At 43.7% G+C, this 22,370-nt stretch overlaps 1 protein-coding gene across 1 annotated transcript in view; it reads left to right on the top strand.

Moving 5' to 3' along the window:
* dnah9 (dynein, axonemal, heavy chain 9) overlaps window positions 1-22,370 on the top strand; it is a 123,048-nt gene that overhangs the window by 3,829 nt on the left and 96,849 nt on the right. The window contains exons 7-31 of the mRNA XM_014179529.2: window positions 12-179; window positions 820-936; window positions 1,016-1,166; window positions 1,382-1,496; window positions 1,614-1,682; window positions 6,005-6,131; window positions 6,331-6,586; window positions 8,410-8,651; window positions 9,923-10,058; window positions 10,221-10,417; window positions 11,174-11,436; window positions 11,537-11,698; window positions 11,892-12,114; window positions 12,426-12,592; window positions 13,378-13,521; window positions 13,741-13,900; window positions 14,149-14,437; window positions 16,270-16,547; window positions 16,904-17,034; window positions 17,243-17,369; window positions 17,773-17,925; window positions 18,226-18,351; window positions 18,567-18,806; window positions 19,001-19,161; window positions 21,627-21,783. Coding sequence (XP_014035004.2) covers window positions 12-179; window positions 820-936; window positions 1,016-1,166; window positions 1,382-1,496; window positions 1,614-1,682; window positions 6,005-6,131; window positions 6,331-6,586; window positions 8,410-8,651; window positions 9,923-10,058; window positions 10,221-10,417; window positions 11,174-11,436; window positions 11,537-11,698; window positions 11,892-12,114; window positions 12,426-12,592; window positions 13,378-13,521; window positions 13,741-13,900; window positions 14,149-14,437; window positions 16,270-16,547; window positions 16,904-17,034; window positions 17,243-17,369; window positions 17,773-17,925; window positions 18,226-18,351; window positions 18,567-18,806; window positions 19,001-19,161; window positions 21,627-21,783 — 4,359 coding nt within the window. The remainder of the gene's footprint in view (window positions 1-11; window positions 180-819; window positions 937-1,015; window positions 1,167-1,381; window positions 1,497-1,613; window positions 1,683-6,004; window positions 6,132-6,330; window positions 6,587-8,409; window positions 8,652-9,922; window positions 10,059-10,220; window positions 10,418-11,173; window positions 11,437-11,536; window positions 11,699-11,891; window positions 12,115-12,425; window positions 12,593-13,377; window positions 13,522-13,740; window positions 13,901-14,148; window positions 14,438-16,269; window positions 16,548-16,903; window positions 17,035-17,242; window positions 17,370-17,772; window positions 17,926-18,225; window positions 18,352-18,566; window positions 18,807-19,000; window positions 19,162-21,626; window positions 21,784-22,370) is intronic.

Below are 22,370 nucleotides of genomic sequence, written 5' to 3'. Positions count from 1 at the left end.
CCTGTCTGTAGGATGTCCTCCTGACAGCAGTAGACCTGTTAAAGCTGGAGAAGGTGGAGTTTGGAGGCATCCGAGGCAGAGCTCTAAGCCAGCAGGTCCTGTGGCTCCACCAGGAGTTCCTGGACACATATAAAGTCCTCACGGAGAAGCCCTACGACTGCCTCGACGTCAACAATACGGTACAGTAGGGTTCCCCAACTGGCAGTCCGCGGACCGAATTTGGACCACGGGTGATTTTATTTGGCCCCCGAAGTTTTCTGAGCAAAAAAAAAAATCTATCATATATATATATATATATATTTTTTTGGGTGAATTGTTTGACATAAAAGACTAAAAATACCAGAAAAAAATCAGTTCCAATTGATTGTTTCAAAGTATTCCCACGCAGAGATATATGTGATTTTATATAAATCTAAGCAAGGTTTGAAATTATTATGTTTTAGTCAAATATTATATCTGTTTGGGCTTCTTGTGGTCAATTTGCAAATGATTTGTCATTATGTTCCGGCCCCCTGACCATCCACTGAAGAAGAAATCGGCCCGTGGCTGAATCTAGTTAATGATCCCTGCGTTACACTGTAATGAAGAAGGAATATGGGAACAAGGGGCAGTTGTATGGACCCAGATTAAGTTAATAATAATCTACTGTAACAGCAGATATGGTTAATATTGGCCAAACACATTTGAGGTGAAGTAATTTCTTTGTGGGCTGTCTACAAGGGCTGTCAAAAAGGGCTTGAAAGGGCTGTCTAACTATCTATCTGACTGTGTGTGTGTGTGTGTGTGTGTGTGTGTGTGTGTGTGTGTGTCTCAATGTAGGAGTTTGAGGCAGACGTGTGTGAGTTCAGATGTAAGGTGGAGGATACAGACCGTCGTCTGGGAGCAGTCTTCTGTCAGGCCTTCGATGATGTCTCTGGACTGGAGCACGCATTCAAGGTGAGGAGAGGCTACACACACACACACACACACACACACCACACACACACACACTGATACCCTACTGTTCTCCCTGCAGGTGCTGGATATGTTTGGCAGCCTGTTAGAGCGCCCCCTCGTGGCAGCGGATGCTCTGGACAGATATCCTCTCCTTATCAGCCTTTTTGACAGAGAGCTAGACTGCTGCAAACTGCTCTTCAACAAACACACACACACACAGGAGGAACTGGGTAAAATACCTTGCTTTTAACTCATACCATTTTCTATCATCATTTCGTACCAAAGTAATACATGTAAAGAAATCATCAACACTCTTGCTACGATGAACGTTTGACCGTTTACTAGTTTACCTGCTACTGTTATCACTGCTGCCACGTGATACTGTTTCTCCAGAACCTTAACCTCTCTAGTTAGTTCTACAATGTGTGTGTTTCTATCCCTCCAGGTTATACTCCTGTGAATAGGAACATGCCAGCTGTAGCAGGAGGTATGAGGTGGGCTCAGCAACTACAGGAGAGAATCCAGATCCCCTTCTCCATGTTCAGATTCATCACGTACCCGTGAGTCTCCTCTCTCACCCCACATCGCTACTTTACCCGTTAGATTCTGCTGCTGGTGGTTGTACCAGTATTAGCTTAGCAGAAGTTCAGCCTTTGCGTGTGGTGGTTTCCTCTCAGGTGTCTGGAGTCTACAGCAGGAGAAAGAGCCGTACGGAAGTATGAGGAGATGATGCAGTTACTGGATAGGTATTTTAACTCTATTTTATCTCTGTAACTTCTCATTTCTTTTATAGTATTTTATAGTATTTTTCTTCAACCCTCCCCCCCCCCCCCGGTATCTTATCTGCTACTACTTTCTGAACAACTCTATTGAAATGCGTTTAAAAAGCAAATCCTGTAAGCTTTATAGAAATCCAGCATTTCTTTCTAATGTAAATCAGTGTAGTGGATTACGTGTATGGAAGGCAGGGCCACAGCGGAGTAGTATGGAGACATGGAGCTCCAGTCGTGATTTATGTTTTCATTGTGGCGGTGTGGTTCTGTGGATTATTTCACGGAGCTCTCATAATCTCATATGCTCTGTCGTCATACTAATACCCTGTGTACAACGGCCCTACACAACACGTCCGACATAGGAACCTGCAAGACAAAGCATTCTATTGTGTTTCAATGATGTTCTCTCTGTGTATGTGTGTGTGTGTGTGTGTGTGTGTGTGTGTGTGTGTGTGTGTGTGTGTGTGTGTGTGTGTGTGTGTGTGTGTGTGTGTGTGTGTGTGTGCGTGTGCGTGTGTGCTTGTGTGTGTGTGTGTGTGGGCATATTATTGTTATTTTATTGTGTTAGTATTTTTTGTTGTTGTATCTATTTGTTAATTTCCTTACTTTTTAACGGCATTGTTGGGAAAGGGCTCGTAAGTAAGCATTTCACGGTAAAGTCAACACTTTTTCTATTCGCCGCATGTGACAAATACAATTTGATTTGATATGCGCACGTACACACATTACCACTTGCATTCCGTTGCATCAAATGTGCAATATCACCCATTCCATTGTAATCCCTGCACCCAATCTAATATACCACGATGAACAACATGTGTCCCCTGCACCCTGCTCACTCCAGTCAGACTTTAGGAACCTTGTTATACTGTTGTAATCAGCAGCGCTGCTTACATATTCCAGTCAGCTATTAAAGGCATTCACACACACACACACACACACACACGCATGCACACACACGTACACACACACACACACACACACACACACACACACACACACACACACACACACGCGCGCACACACACACACACACACACACACACACACACACACACACACACACACACACACACACACACACACACACACAGCCATTACGCTAACACACACTGTGATTTATAGTTTTAGCCCAGGCGTTTGATTGCCTCAGCGTCTGCTGTGCCTAACTCGGGAGATGAACCATCAGCAGGAATCCAATAAGAACCTCAGTGCTCTGAAGCCCTCACCATAAACAGTCTATTTACAGATTGGTACAGCCGTCCGGGAGCCTGACATATTGTCTGTTCTCTGTAGTGAATGAATCCGTTTAGTCGTCCCCGACTGTATGTTCCTCCTCCTTTACTAGACTCCCTGTGTAAGTGAGAGATGAAATAAATGAAATCAGCCACCTGAGCCTGCTCACCCCGCTATGATCTACAAGGCGGAGACAGTACAGGTGCATAAAAGCCGGGACCGACACTGAGATACAGCTTTTTCGTTCCAGGCCATCAGACTGTTTAACAGTCACCTCTAGCCTTATTTACTGTTCTCTCTCTACCCTGCATCTTAGAGACTGCTGCCCGATGTATATAGAGAACACTGGTCACTTTAATAGTGTTTACAAACTGTTTTACCCACTTTATAGTGTAGTCAAGTCATTGAACACTGGTCACTTTCATACTGTTTACATACAAAACACACCATTATATGTCTATATATACAGTACCAGTCAAACGTTTGGACACCTACTCATTCAGGGGTTTTTCTTTATTTTTACTATTTTCTACATTGTAGAATAATAGTGAAGACATCAACACTATTAAATAACACATATGGGATCATGTAGTAACCAAAAAAGTTTTAAACAAATCAAAATATATTTTATATTCTTCAAAGTAGCCACCCTTTGCCTTGATGACAGCTTTGCACACTCTTGGCATTCTCTCAACCAGCTTCACCTGGAATGCTTTTCCAACTGTCTTGAAGGAGTTCACACATATGCGGAGCACTTGTTGACTGCTTTTGCTTCACTCTGCAGTGCAACTCATCCCAAACCATCTCAATTGGGTTGAGGTCGGGTGATTGTGGAGGCCAGGTCATCTGATGCAGCACTCCATCACTCTCCTTGGTCAATTAGCCCTTACTCATTGTCCTGTTGAAAAACAAATGATAGTCCCGCTAAGTGCGAACCAGATGGGATGGCATATCGCTGCAATGCTGTGGTAGCCATGCTGGTTAAGTGTGCATTGAATTCTAAATAAATCACAGACAGTGTCACCGTCAAAGCACCCCCACACCATCACACCTCCTCCTCCATGTTTCACGGTGGGACACACACATGCAGAGATCATCCGTTCACCTACTCTGCGTCTCACAAAGACACAGCCGTTGGAACCAAACATCTCAAATTTGGACTCATCAGACAAAAGGGCAGATTTCCACCGGTCTAATGTCCATTGCTCGTGTTTCTTGGCCCAAGCAAGTCTCTTCTTCTTATTGGTGTCCTTTAGTAGTGGTTTCTTTGCAGCAATTCGACCATGAAGGCCTGCTTCACGCAGTCTCCTCTGAACAGTTGATGTTGAGATGTGTCTGTTACTTGAACTCTGTGAAGCATTTATTTGGGCTGCAATTTCTGAGGTGCAGTTAACTGCAATGAACTTTTCCTCTGCAGCAGAGGTAACTCTGGGTCTTCCTTTCCTGTGGCGGTCCTCATGAGAGCCATTTTCATCATAGCGCTTGATGGTTTTTGCAAATGCACTTGAAGAAACTTTCAAAAGTTCTTGAAATTGTCCGCATTGACTGACCTTCATGTCTTAAAGTAATGATGGACTTTCGTTTGTCTTTGTTTATTTGAGCTGTTCTTGCCATAATATGGACTTGGTCTTTTACCAAATAGAGCTATCTTCTGTACACCACCCCTACCTTCTCACAACACAACTGATTGGCTCAAACACGTTATGAAGGAAAGAAATTCCACAAATTAACTTTTAACAAGGCACACCTGTTAATTGAAATGCATTCCAGGTGACTACCTCATGAAGTTGGTTGAGAGAATGCCAAGAGTGTGCAAAGCTGTCATCAAGGCAAAGGGTGGCTAATTTGAAGAATCTCAAATATAAAATATATGTTGATTTGTTTAACACTTTTTTCATTACTACATGATTCCATATGTGTTATTTCATAGTTTTGATTTCTTCACTATTATTCTACAATGTAGAAAATAGTAAAAATAAAGAAAAACCCTTGAATGAGTAGGTGTGTCCAAACTTTTGACTGGTACTGTATGTTTAAGCAATAAGGCCCGAGGAGGAGGAGTTTATAATAGCAATAAGTGACCTCGGGGGTTTGTGGTATATGACCAATATAACACAAACCCCCGAGGTCACTTATTGCTATTATAAACTGGTTACCAGCAGTAAAAATACATGCTTTGTACTACTCATGGTATACGGTCTGATATACCACGGCTGTCAGCCAATCAGCATTCAGGGCTTGAACCACCCAGTTTCTAAATATATATATTCCGGTCTCTGACAATGCTCGTTCTGATATTTCTTAATTTCTTTGTTTTTCTGGATTATGTGTGTATTGTTTATTTTTACAATTGTTTTATTGTTAGGTATTACTGTACTGTTGGAGCTAAAAACACAAGCATTTCGCTGCACCTGTGATAACATCTGCAAATCCATGTACGCGACCAATACATTTTGATTTGATATGTCTGTGTTGTTCTCAATCCTCATTTTGGTTTAGTCGCTTTCGCTGCATGTTTCTGTTTGATAATGAAAATCAATCTTTTTTTTTAATACAGTGGCTCATTAGAGAAACAAATGTCTGTTATTACAGTTTATTGAAATCTGCAGTAGCTTGTTTAGCAGAAACGGTGTAATAGGAATATGTTGCTTGTTTTGTTAATTGATCAACTAACTTACTCTCCAAACCAGTTTTCCCCAACTCCTGTCCTCTAGTACTCCCAACAGTACACATTTGTATTGTGGACAAGCACACCTGATTCTACTTTCCAACTAATCATCAAGCCCTTGACAAGTTGAATCGGGTGTTTTTGTCCGGGGCTACAATAAATCTCAACCAACTAATTCTCTAAACCAGGGGTATTCAACTCTTACCCTACGAGGTCCAGAGCCTGCTGGTTTTCTGTTTTACTTGATAATTCATTGCCTTCACCCGGTGTCCCAGGTCTAAATCAGTCCCTGATTAGATGAGGAACAATGAAAAAAAGGGCAGTGGAACTGGTTTCGAGGTCCAGAGTTGAGTTAAACTAACTAGCTTTGTTAACCAACTACCTCCCCCAGTTACTCCCGTCAGCTGTTTGATGTATGGACTGAGACGGTGGGAGAGAAGTCCCAGTACAATCTCAACCTCCCCCTCATCAGCCGAGACCCAGCTACCCGCCTCATCTCTGTCAATTTCAACCCACAGGTACTATAAACGTAACTCCGTCAGTTTCAACCCACAGGTACTGCTAGGGGAAAATTGTATTCAACATTACTGTAAATTACATTGTTGCTACAGCGAACTTGTTATTTTTGCTCTCCCCTCTACCTCTCTCTCTTTCTCTTCCTTCTACCTCCTACCTCCTCCCCCTGAAACCCCACCTCGCCCCTCTCCCTCCCCCCAGCTGGTCTCAGTCCTGAGAGAGGTGAAGTACCTGAAGGCCAGGCAGACAGAGTCCATCCCGGACACTGCAGAGCAGATGTACACTAGCAGGGGTCAGCTGTGGCAGTACATAGCCAACCTGGAGCTCACTGTGAGGAGATACAACAAGGTGGTGAGCACGGTTCTGGAGGTGGAGCACCCACTGGTCCAGGGTCAGCTCAGAGACATCGACACGCATCTCAGAGAGGCAGAGGAGGACATCAACTGGAACAGCCAAGGTGCCCTGATGTTTCAACTTGCATTTTCCTTTTCTCTTGGGCTTGGCTACAGTACTCTACTGTTCTACTGTAACCAGGCACTCTGCAGGAGTCATATATTCTCCTCACATGCCTTTTTCCTGTTGTTCCCTCCATCCTGGTCAGTTCCCGGGACGATGTCATGACATGAGACCCCAGGAGAGAAGATGTGTTTGGAACAGATGACTAAGCCACAGTGCTTCAATCATTGATTGATACAGTGTGATTAAAACAGTGTTGTTAGGGAGGGTTGTGGTGGTGCCTACTGTAGGACCCACAGCTTCCTGAAGGACAGGGTAGAGAAGCCTGTGTGGCTCAGTTGGTAGAGCATGGCACTTGCAACAGCAGGGAAGTTGGACGATTCCCACAGGAGACCAGTACAAAAAAAAGAAGAAATAAATATATCCACTCACTGCTATAACTCGGTCTGGATAAGAGCTTCTGCTGAATGACTAAAATGTAAAAAAAAAATATATGTACATTTACGACTACAGTCTCAACGTCAACAGTGAAGAGGCGACTCCGGGATGCTGGCCTTCTAGGCAGAGTTGCAAAGAAAAAGCCATATCTCAGACTGGCCAATAAAAAGAAAAGATTAAGATGGGCTAAAGAACACAGACACTGGACAGAGGAACTCTGTCTAGAAGGCCAGCATCCCAAAGTTGCCTCTTAACTGTTGACGTTGAGACTGGTGTTTTGCGGGTACTATTTAATGAAGCTGCCAGTTGAGGACTTGTGAGGCGTCTGTTTCTCAGACTAGACACTCTAATGTACTTGTCCTCTTGCTCAGTTGTGCACCGGTGCCTCCCACTCCTCTTTCTATTCTGGCTAGAGCCAGTTTGCGCTGTTCTGTGAAGGGAGTAGTACACAGCATTGTGCGAGATCTTCAGTTTCTTGGCAATTTCTTGCATGGAATAGCCTTCATTTCTCAGAACAAGTATAGACTGATGAGTTTTAGAAGAAAGGTCTTTGTTTCTGGTCATTTTGAGCCTGTAATCGAACCCAGAAATGCTGATGCTCCAGATACTCAACTAGTCTAAAGAAGGCCAATTTTATTGCTTCTTTAATCAGAACCACAGTTTTCAGCTGTGCTTACATAATTGCAAAAGGGTTTTCTAATGATCAATTAGCCTTTTAAAATGATAAACTAGGATTAGCTAACACAACGTGCCATTGGAACACAGGAGTGATGGTTGCTGATAATGGGCCTCTGTACGCCTATGTAGATATTCCATTAAAAATCTGCCTTTTCCAGCTACAATATTAATTTACAACATTAACAATGTCTACACTGTATTTCTGATCAAGTTGATGTTATTTTAATGGACAAAAAATGTGCTTTTCTTTCAAAAACAAGGACATTTCTAAGTGACCCCAAACTTTTGAAGTTTGTAGTATGTGTAGTATGTGTGTGTGTGTGTGTGTATATATATATATATAATTTCTTATGGAACATGCCAACCAGATCGTATTTTATAACTTAACTAGTCAGGTTGGCAATAGAACAGGCTTTGAAATGATGCCCACCTGACCCAGATAGTGATATATAATGGTCCGTTTCTGCGTAAACAACAACAATAATTGTGTAATGGCAGGGATGCAGAGTTGTGTTCCAAACAAAACAACTACAAGTGTGCTTGCTGTACTTCCTCATCGGCACAGCTAGGAGAGATCAAAAAAGCACCTTATAGTTGAGGACAATTTTTTTGTCCCTTTAAAGTGCATTGAAATGACTTAGATTAAACATAGATTTGAAACCGTAATGGCCCTTTTAACGTCCATTTCCTACCCCTGTTTGTGACCAGGTATCTGGGAGTACATTCAGGAGGTGCGTGAGTGTGTGTGTGACCTGGAGAGGAGGCTCCAGAGGACCAAGGACCACGTGGAGGAGATCCAGGGCTGTATGAGGGCCCTGGCCAGCCCCCTCTATGACCGAAGGGAGGGCAAGAGAGACACCCTGCTCAGCCTGGACGACAGGGCTGACAGGCTGGAGAGGTGTTACGCCCAAATACGCTCTTCCGGAGAGAAGATACACTTCCTGCTGAAGGTGACTATGCCAAATAACATGAAAGTCATAAACACTTCTGGCTTTGCAGGGAACTTTATTGACCATATTAGGAGTTATGTGTTAGTCATCATTGCAAAAGTTAAGAATTTGGCAACTTTTGCTAATGTTTTGTTGTCTGAGTGAGGGAAATGCTGTGAATTAAGAGGACTCAATTTATGTTGAAAGATGAGACGTTGTGGATTATAATTAATACTGCTTTGATGTCATACAAGCAAGCCAAACACCCGCGAGTCCAAATGTGCACTTCACATTTCCATATCATAAAACATGTCATATGCAGTGTCAACTTTTATGGTCATTATGTTTGATGTACAGTTACAAGATGACATGGGGTCATACCCTGGGTTGTTCTGAACAGAGTGAGCCTACGTTTGTCTATTGTGAAGAAAATTCACAGCGGAAACACGCACGTGTGTGCACTCAAGGGCACCTTTCTATGCTCACCAAAATGACGATCTGTTTCTCCGAATTGCCTTGTGAAAGCCGAACACTGTAAGATCGTATATTATAACTTAACCAGTCATATTGGCAATAGAACAGGCCTTCAAATGATGCCCACCTGACCCAGATAGTGATATATAATGGTTTGTTTCTGCGTAAACAACAACAGGGATGCGGAGTTGCGTTCCAAACAAAACAACTACAAGTGTGCTTGCTGTAGTTCCTCATCGGCACAGCTAGGAGAGATCAAAAAAGCACCTTATAGTTGAAGGCTATTTTCTGACCCATAGAAATGCATTGAAATGACTTAGGAACTGTGTACACTTTGGAGAGGTGTGTGTCCACTTGGAGACACCAGTCAGTCCTCTCATTCAAACCCTTGTCATCGTTCTGTCTTATGTTGCACCTACGCCACATTTTCCAGGAATATTTTTTATCATGTTACTGAATGTATCCAGAGTATTTTCAGATGTTGTTATCAACAAATGCTGTGAAAAGTACAGCAAATGTAAAATGCACAGAAAATCAAGTGTAATGTTTGGATTCAGTCTTGTGTCAATTTTAATCTAATGATATTCCCATAAACTCCACTCTATTCCCGTTCAATTGGTACTATGATTATGCATATGTTTTACATATGTCTTATGTAAGAAACATTTCAATTTAACCCTATCCATATAGGCCAATCCCCACGAATGTAAAGGGTTAAATGGTGTGCATTATTCATTTCTTTATACAAATAAAAGGTGCATGTTCTGTGTACATGTTACTCTTTGATTTTGAGTGTGAATGTCTTCGTTCTGTGACAGAGTAACCTGGAGTTGTTCAGAGCAGACCCAGGTTCTGAGGAGTGGAGATCCTATGTGGAGTACATAGACGACATGGTCATAGACGGCTTCTTCAACAGCATCGAATGCTCCCTCAAGTTCTTCCTCGACAACACTGGTGAGCAATGATCTGTTCAGCTTGAATGATCAGTACATTTGTTTGTGTATTCACCTCAGCCTAGGTTTGACTAACAGTCTGGCGAGCACTCCTGAATGGAAGACGTGCACTTTGTACGAGATTCACACATTTTAGTGAAACACCCCTTCTTCCCTCCCTCAGACCAGCGTGGTGGTGTGGCCCCTCTGTTTGAGGCCCAGCTGGACCTGAGGGTCCCTGACATGGTGTTTAACCCTTCGCTGGAGTACGGAGCTGCCGATGGCTTCTATGACCTGGTGGAGAGCCTGGTCAATGACATCTACAGGACTTCTTCTCTGGTGCCACGCCTGGCCGCGCACTGCAGCGTCCCACACTACCAGGTACTACATCACTACCATGGTTGCAAAATTCAGATAACTTTCCCCACATTCCCCGGGATGACATAACCATGATTTCTGGAAAACCTGAGAATTTTGGGGAAGTTACCTACATTTTGCAACCTTACATCTATGTCAAACAGTTTACATTCATGCTGTTTATATTCATGCTGTTTATATTCATGCTGTTTATATGCATGCTGTTTATATTCATGCTGTTTATATGCATGCTGTTTATATGCATGCTGTTTATATTCATGCTGTTTATATGCATGCTGTTTATATTCATGCTGTTTATATTCATGCTGTTTATATGCATGCTGTTTATATTCATGCTGTTTATATTCATGCTGTTTATATTCATGCTGCTCAGACACAAGTTGGTCTCATGAAATATGCCGTATTATTATTATATGTCAAGTTTGTCCAATATTCAGACGGAGATCAATATTCAGACAGAGATCAATAATCCACCCTAAAAGGGACACTGTGAGATTCTGGCATTTTTTTACCATGTTTATGTCTCTGCCTGCAGTATCAAGGAAGTTAGCGGTAGCTTCGCAAGCCAATGCTTACTAGCGTTAGCGCAACTACTGGAAGTCTACAGGTATGCACACAGAGACATAAAAATGGTATGCACGAGTTCATCTGACGCTTAATTGCCAGAATCTCCCAGTATCCCTTTAACCCATAATCTAGAATGTGTATTGTATCTATAATCTATCATCTATAAAATAATTATAATCTGCCGACTATCAGGCTGTTATGGAAGACATGGCTGATTTGGCGGACATGCGCCAGCTGCTGATGGAACGTGTGCAGGGCGTCATGGCGACGTGTTGTGAGTTCCGTAACTCTTTGGAGCGCTATGCATACCTGTACGTTGACGACAGGAAGGAGTTTATGCGCCAGTTCCTGCTGTACGGCCACGTGCTGACCAGTCAGGAGATAGAGGCTCATGCAGAGGATGGAGTCCCAGAGAACCCACCTACACTGGAGCAGTTTAGAGAGCAGGTGGATGGGTAAGGGAGATAAATAGTGTGTGTTTTTGAGTGTGTGTGTGCAAGTGTGTATGTAATGATGACTCTGTGTGTGTGTGTGTGTGTGTGTGTGTAACCCCAGATACGAGCGTATCCATGAGGAGGTGCAGGGTCTGGAGCCAGTGTGTGTGTTCCAGGGGTGGATGAGGGTCGATGGACGGGCCTTTAAGAGCGCCCTGCTCAACATCGTCAGGAAGTGGAGCCTCATGTTCAAACAACACCTCATAGACCACGTCACAAACAGGTAGGCAGACTCTAACTCTACCAATATCTCACACAGGTTGTTAGGCAGATAGCAGAGGATTCCGGGGAGAAAAAACACTCTGTCAAAGTATCCTTCCACTTCATGTTGTCTCTCTTGTTTTTAAACATTTAAACATTCTCTCTCTCTCTCTCTCTCTCTCTCTCTCTCTCTCTCTCTCTCTCTCTCTCTCCAGCCTGTTAGACCTGGAGGAGTTTATCAGTCTAGCAGAGCAGGGGCTGGGTCACAGGGTGGAGCAGGGCGACTATGGTGGCCTGGTGGGGGTCATGGGTCACCTGCTGGCCGTGAAGGAGAGGCAGGGTGGGACGGACGCCATGTTTGAGCCGCTCCAACACACCATTACCCTGCTCAAGACATATGAACAGGAGCTGCCTGACGTGGTCTACAAACAGCTAGAGGTGACCCTTGTCCAAAGTCAATCCATCAAACTCCTACCTCTCTCCTTCCTCCTCCTCTCATTCCTCTGTCCCCTTCTGTCCTTCCTTTTGGCACTCATCCCTCTGTTTTGTCCCACTCCCTCTTTGCTCCTTCTGGTGGTACTCATCCTCCCTCCGATACTCATCCCTCTCTTCCTCCTTTCTCTCTGTCCAGAAGCTATCAGAAAAGTGACTAATGTCTCTGTCCCTCTTTCCTCCTAGTACTTGACACACATTGTCCCCCTCTCCCTCCTTCCTCTGCCTTACACTTGTCTATTTCTCCCTCCCTCTAGGAGCTTCCAGAGAAGTGGACCAACGTGAAGAAGCAGGCGGTGGTGGTGAAACAGCAGGTGGCTCCACTCCAGGCCAGCGAGGTGGCCGGACTACGCAGGAAATGTGCCTCCTTCGACGTGGAGCAACACACCTTCAGAGAGAGCTTCAGGAAAAACGGGCCCTTCAGGTGATACGCACGCCTGCACACACAGGCTGAATTACGTTGACGGAAAGTTGTCCTCTCCCTTGTGTCCTCATTCAATCCTCAGTCCTAAACAGTCCCATAGCTCCTATCCCAGGACATGTGTCCTATTTGATCTTAAAGGGCTGGATACTGTAGGTGTAAGCAATGTGGTTATGGCTCCACATCCCCAACCAGGGGGCTAGCTAAAAACATTGCTTACACCCTTCCGCAAGCAAGACAGGTTTCTCTCCGTCATGGGCCACCATTGCAAAGATCACAAGTTGTTGTTCCCTCCTGTCACACCTCTACATCGATCAGTCTATAATTGTGCAGTGAACAGTTAACGACACAACGCTTACACATTAGGCAAGCATAATTGAATCTTTGCATATGCTAATTGCCCACAGGTAGTGGCACTCCATCATGCTGTCTAATTACTTAATGAATTATGCGCATAATTGTTCCTCTGTAGTGACATGATTTTCTCATTAATGTCATGGATGTCCGGGTTGATAATTGACTGTGCGTGTGGTGTCGGGCCTGGGTAGCCAACCTCCATACCAAACATGTCTTGACAAAGTAGTCAGCTGAAACGGTAACAGACTGGTGCTCAGTCTGGTATGATGTAGGTGTGTCAGCAAGACCCTCTACACAAGGGGCTTTCAAATCGATTTTCTCCCTGGTAGTTAATACATTTATAATGTCAAGTTAACTTAGTATCAATGTGAAAGCATATCAGATGCTGAGGGAGTAACCTTGCTGTGTGGTTCCTCTGTGTGTTATTGTAGGTTTGACAGTGAGAACCCGTATGCCATGCTGAATGCATCCCACAAACAGATCCAGGAGAAGGAGGCTGTGATGGCCGGGCTGGTGGAGTCTGCCAGCCTGTTTGAGGTGACTGTCTCTGACTACAGACAACTACGACAGTGCAGGTGAGACAGGACTACACTTTTTCGAAACTCTTTCCCCACAAGGTTTCTTCCTTCAGAGAGAGTTTGTCCTTCTACGGTTTTCCCTTAGAAGATCCAGGCCGGGTTACTGTAAAGCACTCGGTGTCAAATGTTTTTGTGAAAAGTACTATATTAATACAGTTGTTTGATTGATGTACTGTCTGACTGACTGACTTATTGTTATATCCTGTGGTTCCCCAGGCGTGAGGTGGGGCTGCTGAAGGAGCTGTGGGACATGATAGCTGTAGTAGACAGTACTATGGCTGCCTGGAGGACCACACCATGGAGAGACATCAACGTAGAGGACATGGAGCTGGAGTGTAAACGCTTCAATAAAGACATCCGAGCATTGGATAAAGAGGTGAGAGGGAGAGATGAGGAGGTGGAGGAGAAATAAGTGCAGAGGGGAGAAGAGGAGAGGGAGAGAAAGAGAGATATTACATTGGCCACAATCAAAAAGGAAAAACCCATTGTAAAAGAACAAGTACATTTCCAAATGCATTTCTCACACCTTGCCTCTGCCTTACTTTTCCCTGACACTCACCTCTCCCGACAGTGTTTTTGGGGGTTAATGCTGAATTGTATCATAAAAACCCTTCTACTCCCTAGGTGCGATCGTGGGAGGCGTTCTCAGGTCTGGACAGCAGGGTAAAGAACCTCCTGACCTCCCTCAGGGCCGTAGCAGAGCTCCAGAACCCTGCCATACGGGCCAGACACTGGCACCAGCTAATGGCTGCCACCGGGGTGCGCTTCACCATGGACCAGGAGACAACACTGGCCGACCTGCTGCAGCTCAACCTGCACAACTTTGAGGAGGAGGTGAGGGGCATCGTGGACAAGGCTGTCAAAGAGATGGGCATGGAGAAGGTGCTCTCTGAACTCAACTCTACATGGACTGGTACAGTATAGAATACCCTTAAACTGAGCTCAATTATGACTTTTGTCAGACTCCTGTACTTTTCATGTTTAATCTGTGATTGATTGGTTTGGTTGACTGACTGACTGATTGGTTTGGTTGATTGACTGATTGATTGGTTTGGTTGACTGACTGACTGATTGGTTTGGTTGACTGACTGACTGATTGGTTTGGTTGATTGACTGATTGATTGGTTTGGTTGACTGACTGACTGATTGGTTTGGTTGACTGACTGACTGATTGGTTTGGTTGATTGACTGATTGATTGGTTTGGTTGACTGACTGACTGATTGGTTTGGTTGATTGACTGACTGATTGGTTTGGTTGATTGACTGACTGATTGGTTTCGTTGATTGACTGACTGATTGGTTTGATTGATTGACTGACTGATTGGTTTCGTTGATTGACTGACTGATTGGTTTGATTGATTGACTGACTGACTGACTGATTGGTTTGGTTGACTGATTGGTTTGGTTGATTGACTGACTGATTGGTTTGGTTGATTGACTGACTGATTGGTTTCGTTGATTGACTGACTGATTGGTTTGGTTGATTGACTGACTGATTGGTTTGGTTGATTGACTGACTGATTGGTTTCGTTGATTGACTGACTGATTGGTTTGGTTGATTGACTGACTGATTGGTTTGGTTGATTGACTGACTGATTGGTTTCGTTGATTGACTGACTGATTGGTTTGATTGATTGACTGACTGATTGGTTTGATTGATTGACTGACTGATTGATTGTGGTTGACTGACTGACTGATTGGTTTGGTTGATTGACTGACTGATTGGTTTGATTGATTGACTGACTGATTGGTTTGATTGACTGACTGATTGGTTTGATTGATTGACTGACTGACTGATTTGGTTGATTGACTGACTGATTGGTTTGATTGACTGACTGATTGGTTTGGTTGATTGACTGACTGATTGGCTTGGTTGATTGACTGACTGATTGGTTTGATTGATTGACTGACTGATTTGGTTGATTGACTGACTGATTGGTTTGGTTGATTGACTGACTGATTGGCTTGGTTGATTGACTGACTGATTGGTTTGGTTGATTGACTGACTGACTGATTTGGTTGATTGACTGACTGATTGGTTTGGTTGATTGACTGACTGACTGATTTGGTTGATTGACTGACTGACTGGTTTGGTTGATTGATTGACTGATTGGTTTCGTTGATTGACTGACTGATTGGTTTGATTGATTGACTGACTGACTGACTGATGGTTTGGTTGATTGACTGATTGATTGGTTTGATTGATTGACTGACTGACTGACTGGTTTGGTTGATTGACTGATTGGTTTGGTTGATTGACTGACTGATTGGTTTCTTTGATTGACTGACTGATTGGTTTGATTGATTGACTGACTGACTGACTGGTTTGGTTGATTGACTGACTGATTGGCTTGGTTGATTGACTGACTGATTGGTTTGGTTGATTCACTGACTGATTGGTTTGATTGATTGACTGACTGACTGATTGGTTTGATTGATTGACTGACTGACTGACTGATCGGTTTGGTTGATTGACTGACTGATTGGTTTCTTTGATTGACTGACTGATTGGTTTGATTGATTGACTGACTGACTGATCGGTTTGGTTGATTGATTGACTGACTGATCGGTTTGGTTGATTGATTGACTGACTGATCGGTTTGGTTGATTGATTGACTGACTGATTGGTTTGATTGATTGACTGACTGACTGATTGGTTTGATTGATTGACTGACTGACTGACTGATCGGTTTGGTTGATTGACTGACTGATTGGTTTGGTTGATTGACTGACTGATTGCTCCAGGTATGCAGTTCCAGTACGAGCCTCACCACCGTACCCAGGTGCCCTTGCTGCGCTCGGACGAGGACCTGATTGAAACCCTGGAGGACAATCAGGTCCAGCTGCAGAACCTCATGTCCTCCAAGTACATCGCCCACTTCCTGGAGGAGGTGTCATTGTGGCAACGGAAGTTATCAGTGGCGGACGGAGTGATATCCATCTGGTTCGAGGTGCAGCGTACCTGGACCCATCTGGAGAGCATCTTCATAGGCTCTGAGGACATCCGCTCACAGCTGCCCGAGGTCAGACACACACACACACACATGCACACACATGCTCAAAGACACACACACACACACACACACACGCATATGCATGCACACGTGCACTCCCATTTCACAAGTTTGTTTTTTATCCTTCATAAGGGCTCTGTCTGTACCACTTTCATGCATGTTAATGAATACATAATTAGTCTAAACACCAGCCTACTTTGTAAATCAGAGTTATACATTTCCTTAATTACCTTGATGATGATGCTATTCCTCCGGTTCCAGTGGTAGTCGTAAAGCCAGATGTTTGTAGTTAATATCTCTCTGTGTGATTGTCCTCTGGGAACTCCTATCCCCTGGCCGGGCTCCCACAATGCAACTCTCCTCAGGACTCCAAACGCTTTGAAGGGATTGATGCTGATTTCAAAGAGCTGGCGAACGCAGCCCATGAAACACCCAACGTGGTGGAGGCCACCAATAAAGCAGGCCTGTTCAGCAAACTGGAGGACATTCAGAGCAGGTGGGGGAAGGAGAGGGAGTCTGTGGTGGTGTGATGGGATTCTCTTTCTCACAGTGCACTGAAATTCATGTTAGAGGAAAGAGAATGATTGTGTAATCGATAGAAAAAGGCAACACATACAAATGTAAGAACTTACCCATGGATGTATTTATACACTTGCACATATTCACACAATTCACTGATAATGACTGTGTGTAACCTTGTGTAGACTGTCTCTGTGTGAGAAGGCCTTGGCTGAGTATCTGGACACCAAGCGTCTGGCCTTCCCCAGATTCTACTTCATCTCCTCTGCTGACATGCTGGACATACTGTCCAATGGAACCAACCCACTCCAGGTAGGAACCTATACCCATTAGGTGTATCCACAAAGCCTCTCAGATTAGGAGTGCTTATCTAGGATCAGTTTAGCCTTTTAGATCATATTGAATACAATTATATTGACAGTTTGAGACCTGATCCTAGATCACTACTCTTACTCTGAGACGTTTTCACAGTGAATAATGAATACTGACAAGTTTTTTGCTCATACCTGTAGGGCTCTGAGTCTCCACAAGAGAGCAGTGTTGGTCATAGTTTGCCAGAGTCTTTACACCTCATCCTGGGAATAAAAAAAAGGGCTAAATTATTCTCTTCAGTGTTGAAGGATGGTTGAACAACGACTTTTGTTGAAACCTGTCAATAAAGCGTGGTCCTTACTTTTCCTGACATTAGTCCCTACTCGTCCTGCTCCGTCCCTAGGTCCAGAGACATCTATCCAAGCTGTTTGACAACACAGCTAAGATGCAGTTTGAGACTGACACGGAGGGGAACCCTACTAAGACAGGCCTGGGCATGTTCAGTAGGGAGGAGGAGTATGTCCCCTTTAATCAGCCCTGCGACTGCACCGGACAGGTAACACTATTATGGGGGACAGGGATTTGACGATGTTAGCATTTGTCAGATGTTCTCAGTCCAATCTGTGAAGTATCAAAGCATGTAAATCAAATGTATTCATTTCCTATTAGTCCCCTTCATTTGAATGAAAAGCCAGTTGTGTATATTCATGTTGTCTGATGCCCCTCGGTTCTAAAATGACAAACACATTCATAGTATGGATGTGTAGTACGTCATCATTATGTGTGTGGTTGCCTTCAGGGGGAGGTGGGATTGCACTGTGTTCTATGTCATCATTATCTGTGGGGTTGTCTTCAGGTGGAGATGTGGTTGAACCGTGTTCTGGAAACCATGCGGTCAACAGTGCGTCATGAGATGACAGAGGCAGTGATGGGCTATGAGGACAAACCCAGAGAACAGTGGCTGTTTGACTACCCCGCTCAGGTAATACTGTATTACATTAGAATTAGAAGGTGTGTTAGAGCAGGGCTGTCACAAAAGCCTGCACACCAAATAGCTCTCCAGGAGGAGGGTTGACCACTCCTGCCATGACCTGTGTCTTTTTATCGATCTGTGTCGTGCACTCAGCTCTGTAACTCGAACGTCTGTCTTCCTCTGACCTTTGACCTCTAACTTCTAATGTGTATATCGCCCTCTAGGTGGCCCTGACGTGTACTCAGATCTGGTGGACGTCCGACGTGGGCATGGCCTTCTCCCGTCTGGAGGAGGGATATGAGAACGCCATGAAGGAATATAACAGGAAGCAGGTCGCTCAGCTCAACACACTAATCTCCATGCTGATTGGACAGCTGTCGCCGGGCGACCGCCAGAAGGTCATGACCATCTGCACCATAGACGTCCATGCGAGGGACGTGGTCGCTAAGATCATCGCTCAGAAGGTATCAGTTTTAGTTTGTTTTCAACCTTTTCTCAATTATGAAATTAACATAATGATAAAGGCTTTAAAAAAGTTTTGCAACTTTAACGAAGACAGAAAGTGTTTTGGATGTTTGTTTTTTTACTCATCCCTGTTTTTCGTCTTCTTCCAATTCCCTCTCTCTCTCTCTCCATTCCCTCATTCTCCCATCGCCAGGTGGAGAACTCTCAGGCGTTCCTATGGTTGTCTCAGCTACGTCATCGCTGGGATGAGAAGGAGAGACACTGCTTCGCCAACATCTGTGACGCCCAGTTCCTCTATTCATACGAGTACCTGGGCAACACACCACGACTTGTCATAACCCCTCTGACTGACAGGTACACTGACCAATAAAAACAATGCTGGCACAGGGTATCACATTCTGATTGGTTTTCATCTCACTCACAGGTAAGTACTACTATGGTTGTTTACTTTTTTGATAGACAAGTTAGGGCGAGCCTAATCTCTCGTGAACAGATTCTCCGCGAAAACCAAATAATCTGTCAGGACGGGATGGAATTGGTAGGATAACGAGCAGCAGTAGTTCTGGTGTTTGGATTTTTGTCACTGATTGTTTGGATGTATCAGGATTGGGCGAAGGCAGTGCTTAAACTTTGACTGCTTTGCACATGTGGTGAAATGTGGTGAAATTAGCCGTCAACTCGACACATGGAATGGGGCAGGAGCAGTTGTGGGTCAGGTCGGCTGTGGGCAGGGTGGCTACTTTGATGAATCTAAAATCTAAAATATGTTTCGATTTTGTTTAACACTTTTTTTGGTTACTACATGATTCCATACGTGTTATTTCATAGTTTTGATGTCTTCACTATTATTCTACAATGTAGAAAATAGTCAAAATCAAGAAAAACTCTTGAATGAGTATAGTTGTGTCCAAACTTTTGACTGGTACTGTACATGTAAGAGATTAGCTAGCTAGCCACTCTAGCTAGCTAGTTAGCTGGCTAACATTATAGGTTTAGAGTCACGTCTAACAATAAAAATCATTATTTTCTAATCGATTTTTGTGTTCATAATTTCTGTAAATACTTTTTATGCATGCTTATGATTTATACATGCTTATGTTATAGTGATTCACTTTTTCAAACTTTGAAAATGCATATGAGTATGCTCTTAATGCAGTTATGCAGTCTAATACACCTACAGTTGGATTCCAAACTTGTTTAGCATTATCTAGTCCAAATATGGCACGATTCCACTGTTTTATCCATTAGCATCACTTTCATTGGGGAACTTTTATTTTGAAGGTGAACTGCAAATTCACTATTGTGGCTAATCGTTTTTTTAGGCAAGTCAGTTAAGAACATATTCTTATTTACAATGACGGCCTACCAAAAGGCAAAAGGCCTCCTGCGGGGACGGGGGCCTGGGATTGTTATTGTGGTTAGCTTCTCATATGTAGGGACAAGCGGGAACCAGGGCCAGAGGACTGACACATTGGCCAACATTCCAATAGAAATGTATTATATAGAACAAACATGCCTCTCTGATTCTAAGGAATCATGTCAGTTCTATTCATGCCATTTCTATCTGCAACTTATTCTCTTGGGGGGAAAAAAAGAATCATAAGAAAAATGTTTTGTTGTTTAGCACCTTTCATACAAGCAATTTCCGCTTGAACTGGGTTACTACATTATTGTGGGAAACATCACAGATAAAGTCTGAATATAAAAAGTGGATTTATGACCTGTTTCTGTAGTCCTCTGGCAAACTGTGCTGTGGCTGTGGAACTGACCATTAGCCTATTCCCTTTGAAGCCAGAACAAAGCACCACAAAGACAATGGTGTTTGAAGGCTGGATCACTGATCAGCGGCCATGTGCTCGTAGAGGCAGCATATGGCCAGAGACTGTGCTCTATCTCGTTATCTCTGCCTGTCAAACTTCTGACCACTGACCCTCTGTCATTCAGCCATACTGGAGTCAGGGAAAGTTTGATACAAAGTTGTCATTCATTCACAGATGGCTACTGGCCAACTTAAACAGTTTGATTTCAGGTTTCAGATGTGTTTGGATTTCAATCACATAATTCTGGAAGTGTTTTTTTTAAAGGATTGTGATGGCATCCCCATTGGTAGAAAAACAATGATGTAATCATACATACACAATACTTAAACTGTTTCAGCCCCTTCTGAGAACTGTGTTTAGGCATTTTAGGTATTCAGAACAGGCAGGTTTGTAGCCACCCAGACAGTTGATTGTGAGATATATGGCCATATTTTCAAAATGACTATAAAAACGTTGGCAACGGTCTCTGGATGACACAGATTGGATCGTTTGTCTTCCGGTAGCTTGCATATCTCTTTAACACACTCTTTCTCTCTTTCTCTCTCTCTCTCTCTCTCTCTCTCTCTCTCTCTCTCTCTCTCTCTCTCTCTCTCTCTCTCTCTCTCTCTCTCTCTCTCTCTCTCTCTCTCTCTCTCTCTCTCTCTCTCTCTCTCTCTCTCTCTCTCTCTCTCTCTCTCTCACAGTATATTGTCTATTTACCCTGTGCTTGCTGAAATGATTACCACATTGATTTCAGAGGCGAAACAATGCATTTATATTGATGATCAATTTCAGATTTGATCGTCTCTATCAGTCCTCCTAAACACCTTAGTGTGCTATTGAAACATGCAGATTGTTGTTGCATTTAAATGCCTGCTTGTTATTTGACTTGAGTTAATCAGCCTATGAAGTGAAGTTGTTATTACTAAGAGTGTGTGTGTGTGTGTGTGTGTGTGTGCGTGCGTGCGTGCGTGCGTGTGTGCGTGCGTGTGTGTGTGTGTGCGTGTGTGTGTTTCCCAGGTGCTACATCACTCTTACCCAGTCCCTCCACCTGACTATGAGTGGTGCTCCAGCAGGCCCAGCAGGCACTGGCAAGACAGAGACCACCAAGGATCTGGGCCGAGCCCTTGGCATCATGGTCTATGTATTCAACTGCTCCGAGCAGATGGACTACAAGGTGGGCTCCCACTCCTTCTGCAGACAGGCTATGAATCATCTAAGTCAGGGATGGGCAACTTTTGATGGGGGTGGGGGCCACAAGAAAACAACTCATCATGAGGGCCCGCAGTTGCTCACGGGTCTGCGTACCCACATCCATACCTCCCACGTTGTGGGCAAAACATCTTAGTGGCCCCACTCTTGACAGCAGAGAACATTTAAAACACTTTTTTAGAGTTCATTTCGTGCAATTCTACACATTTTGCCACGGAGTGTAGAGCAAATGTTGCTATTTAAAGTAAGTTTGCTGCAATTCTAAAAACATTTTCATGTGGTGGTGAGGAAAATGTGCTGTTTTACAGCTAATTTCCTGCAATTCTACACATCTTGCCATAGGGTGGAGAGAAATGTTTGCAGTTTTTAATATATCTGAGTGAGACTGACTAACAAAATCAATGGGTGCCCCCCGGACGATAATTCGACCATGATAACAAGTTTGGATAGCTGGCCGCTGAACTAATTTAGCAATCTAAAAAAAGTTAGCTGACATGGGCTAATTGACTATCAGTGACTGACATAACAAGAGTAAAACTGCTGATGCACAAC

Source organism: Salmo salar, chromosome ssa28, assembly GCF_905237065.1.
Source record: "Salmo salar chromosome ssa28, Ssal_v3.1, whole genome shotgun sequence".
In the NCBI taxonomy this organism is placed as follows: Eukaryota; Metazoa; Chordata; class Actinopteri; order Salmoniformes; family Salmonidae; genus Salmo; species Salmo salar.
The sequence above is the reverse complement of the archived record's forward strand: the minus strand, read 5'-3'. Positions and strand labels throughout refer to the sequence as shown.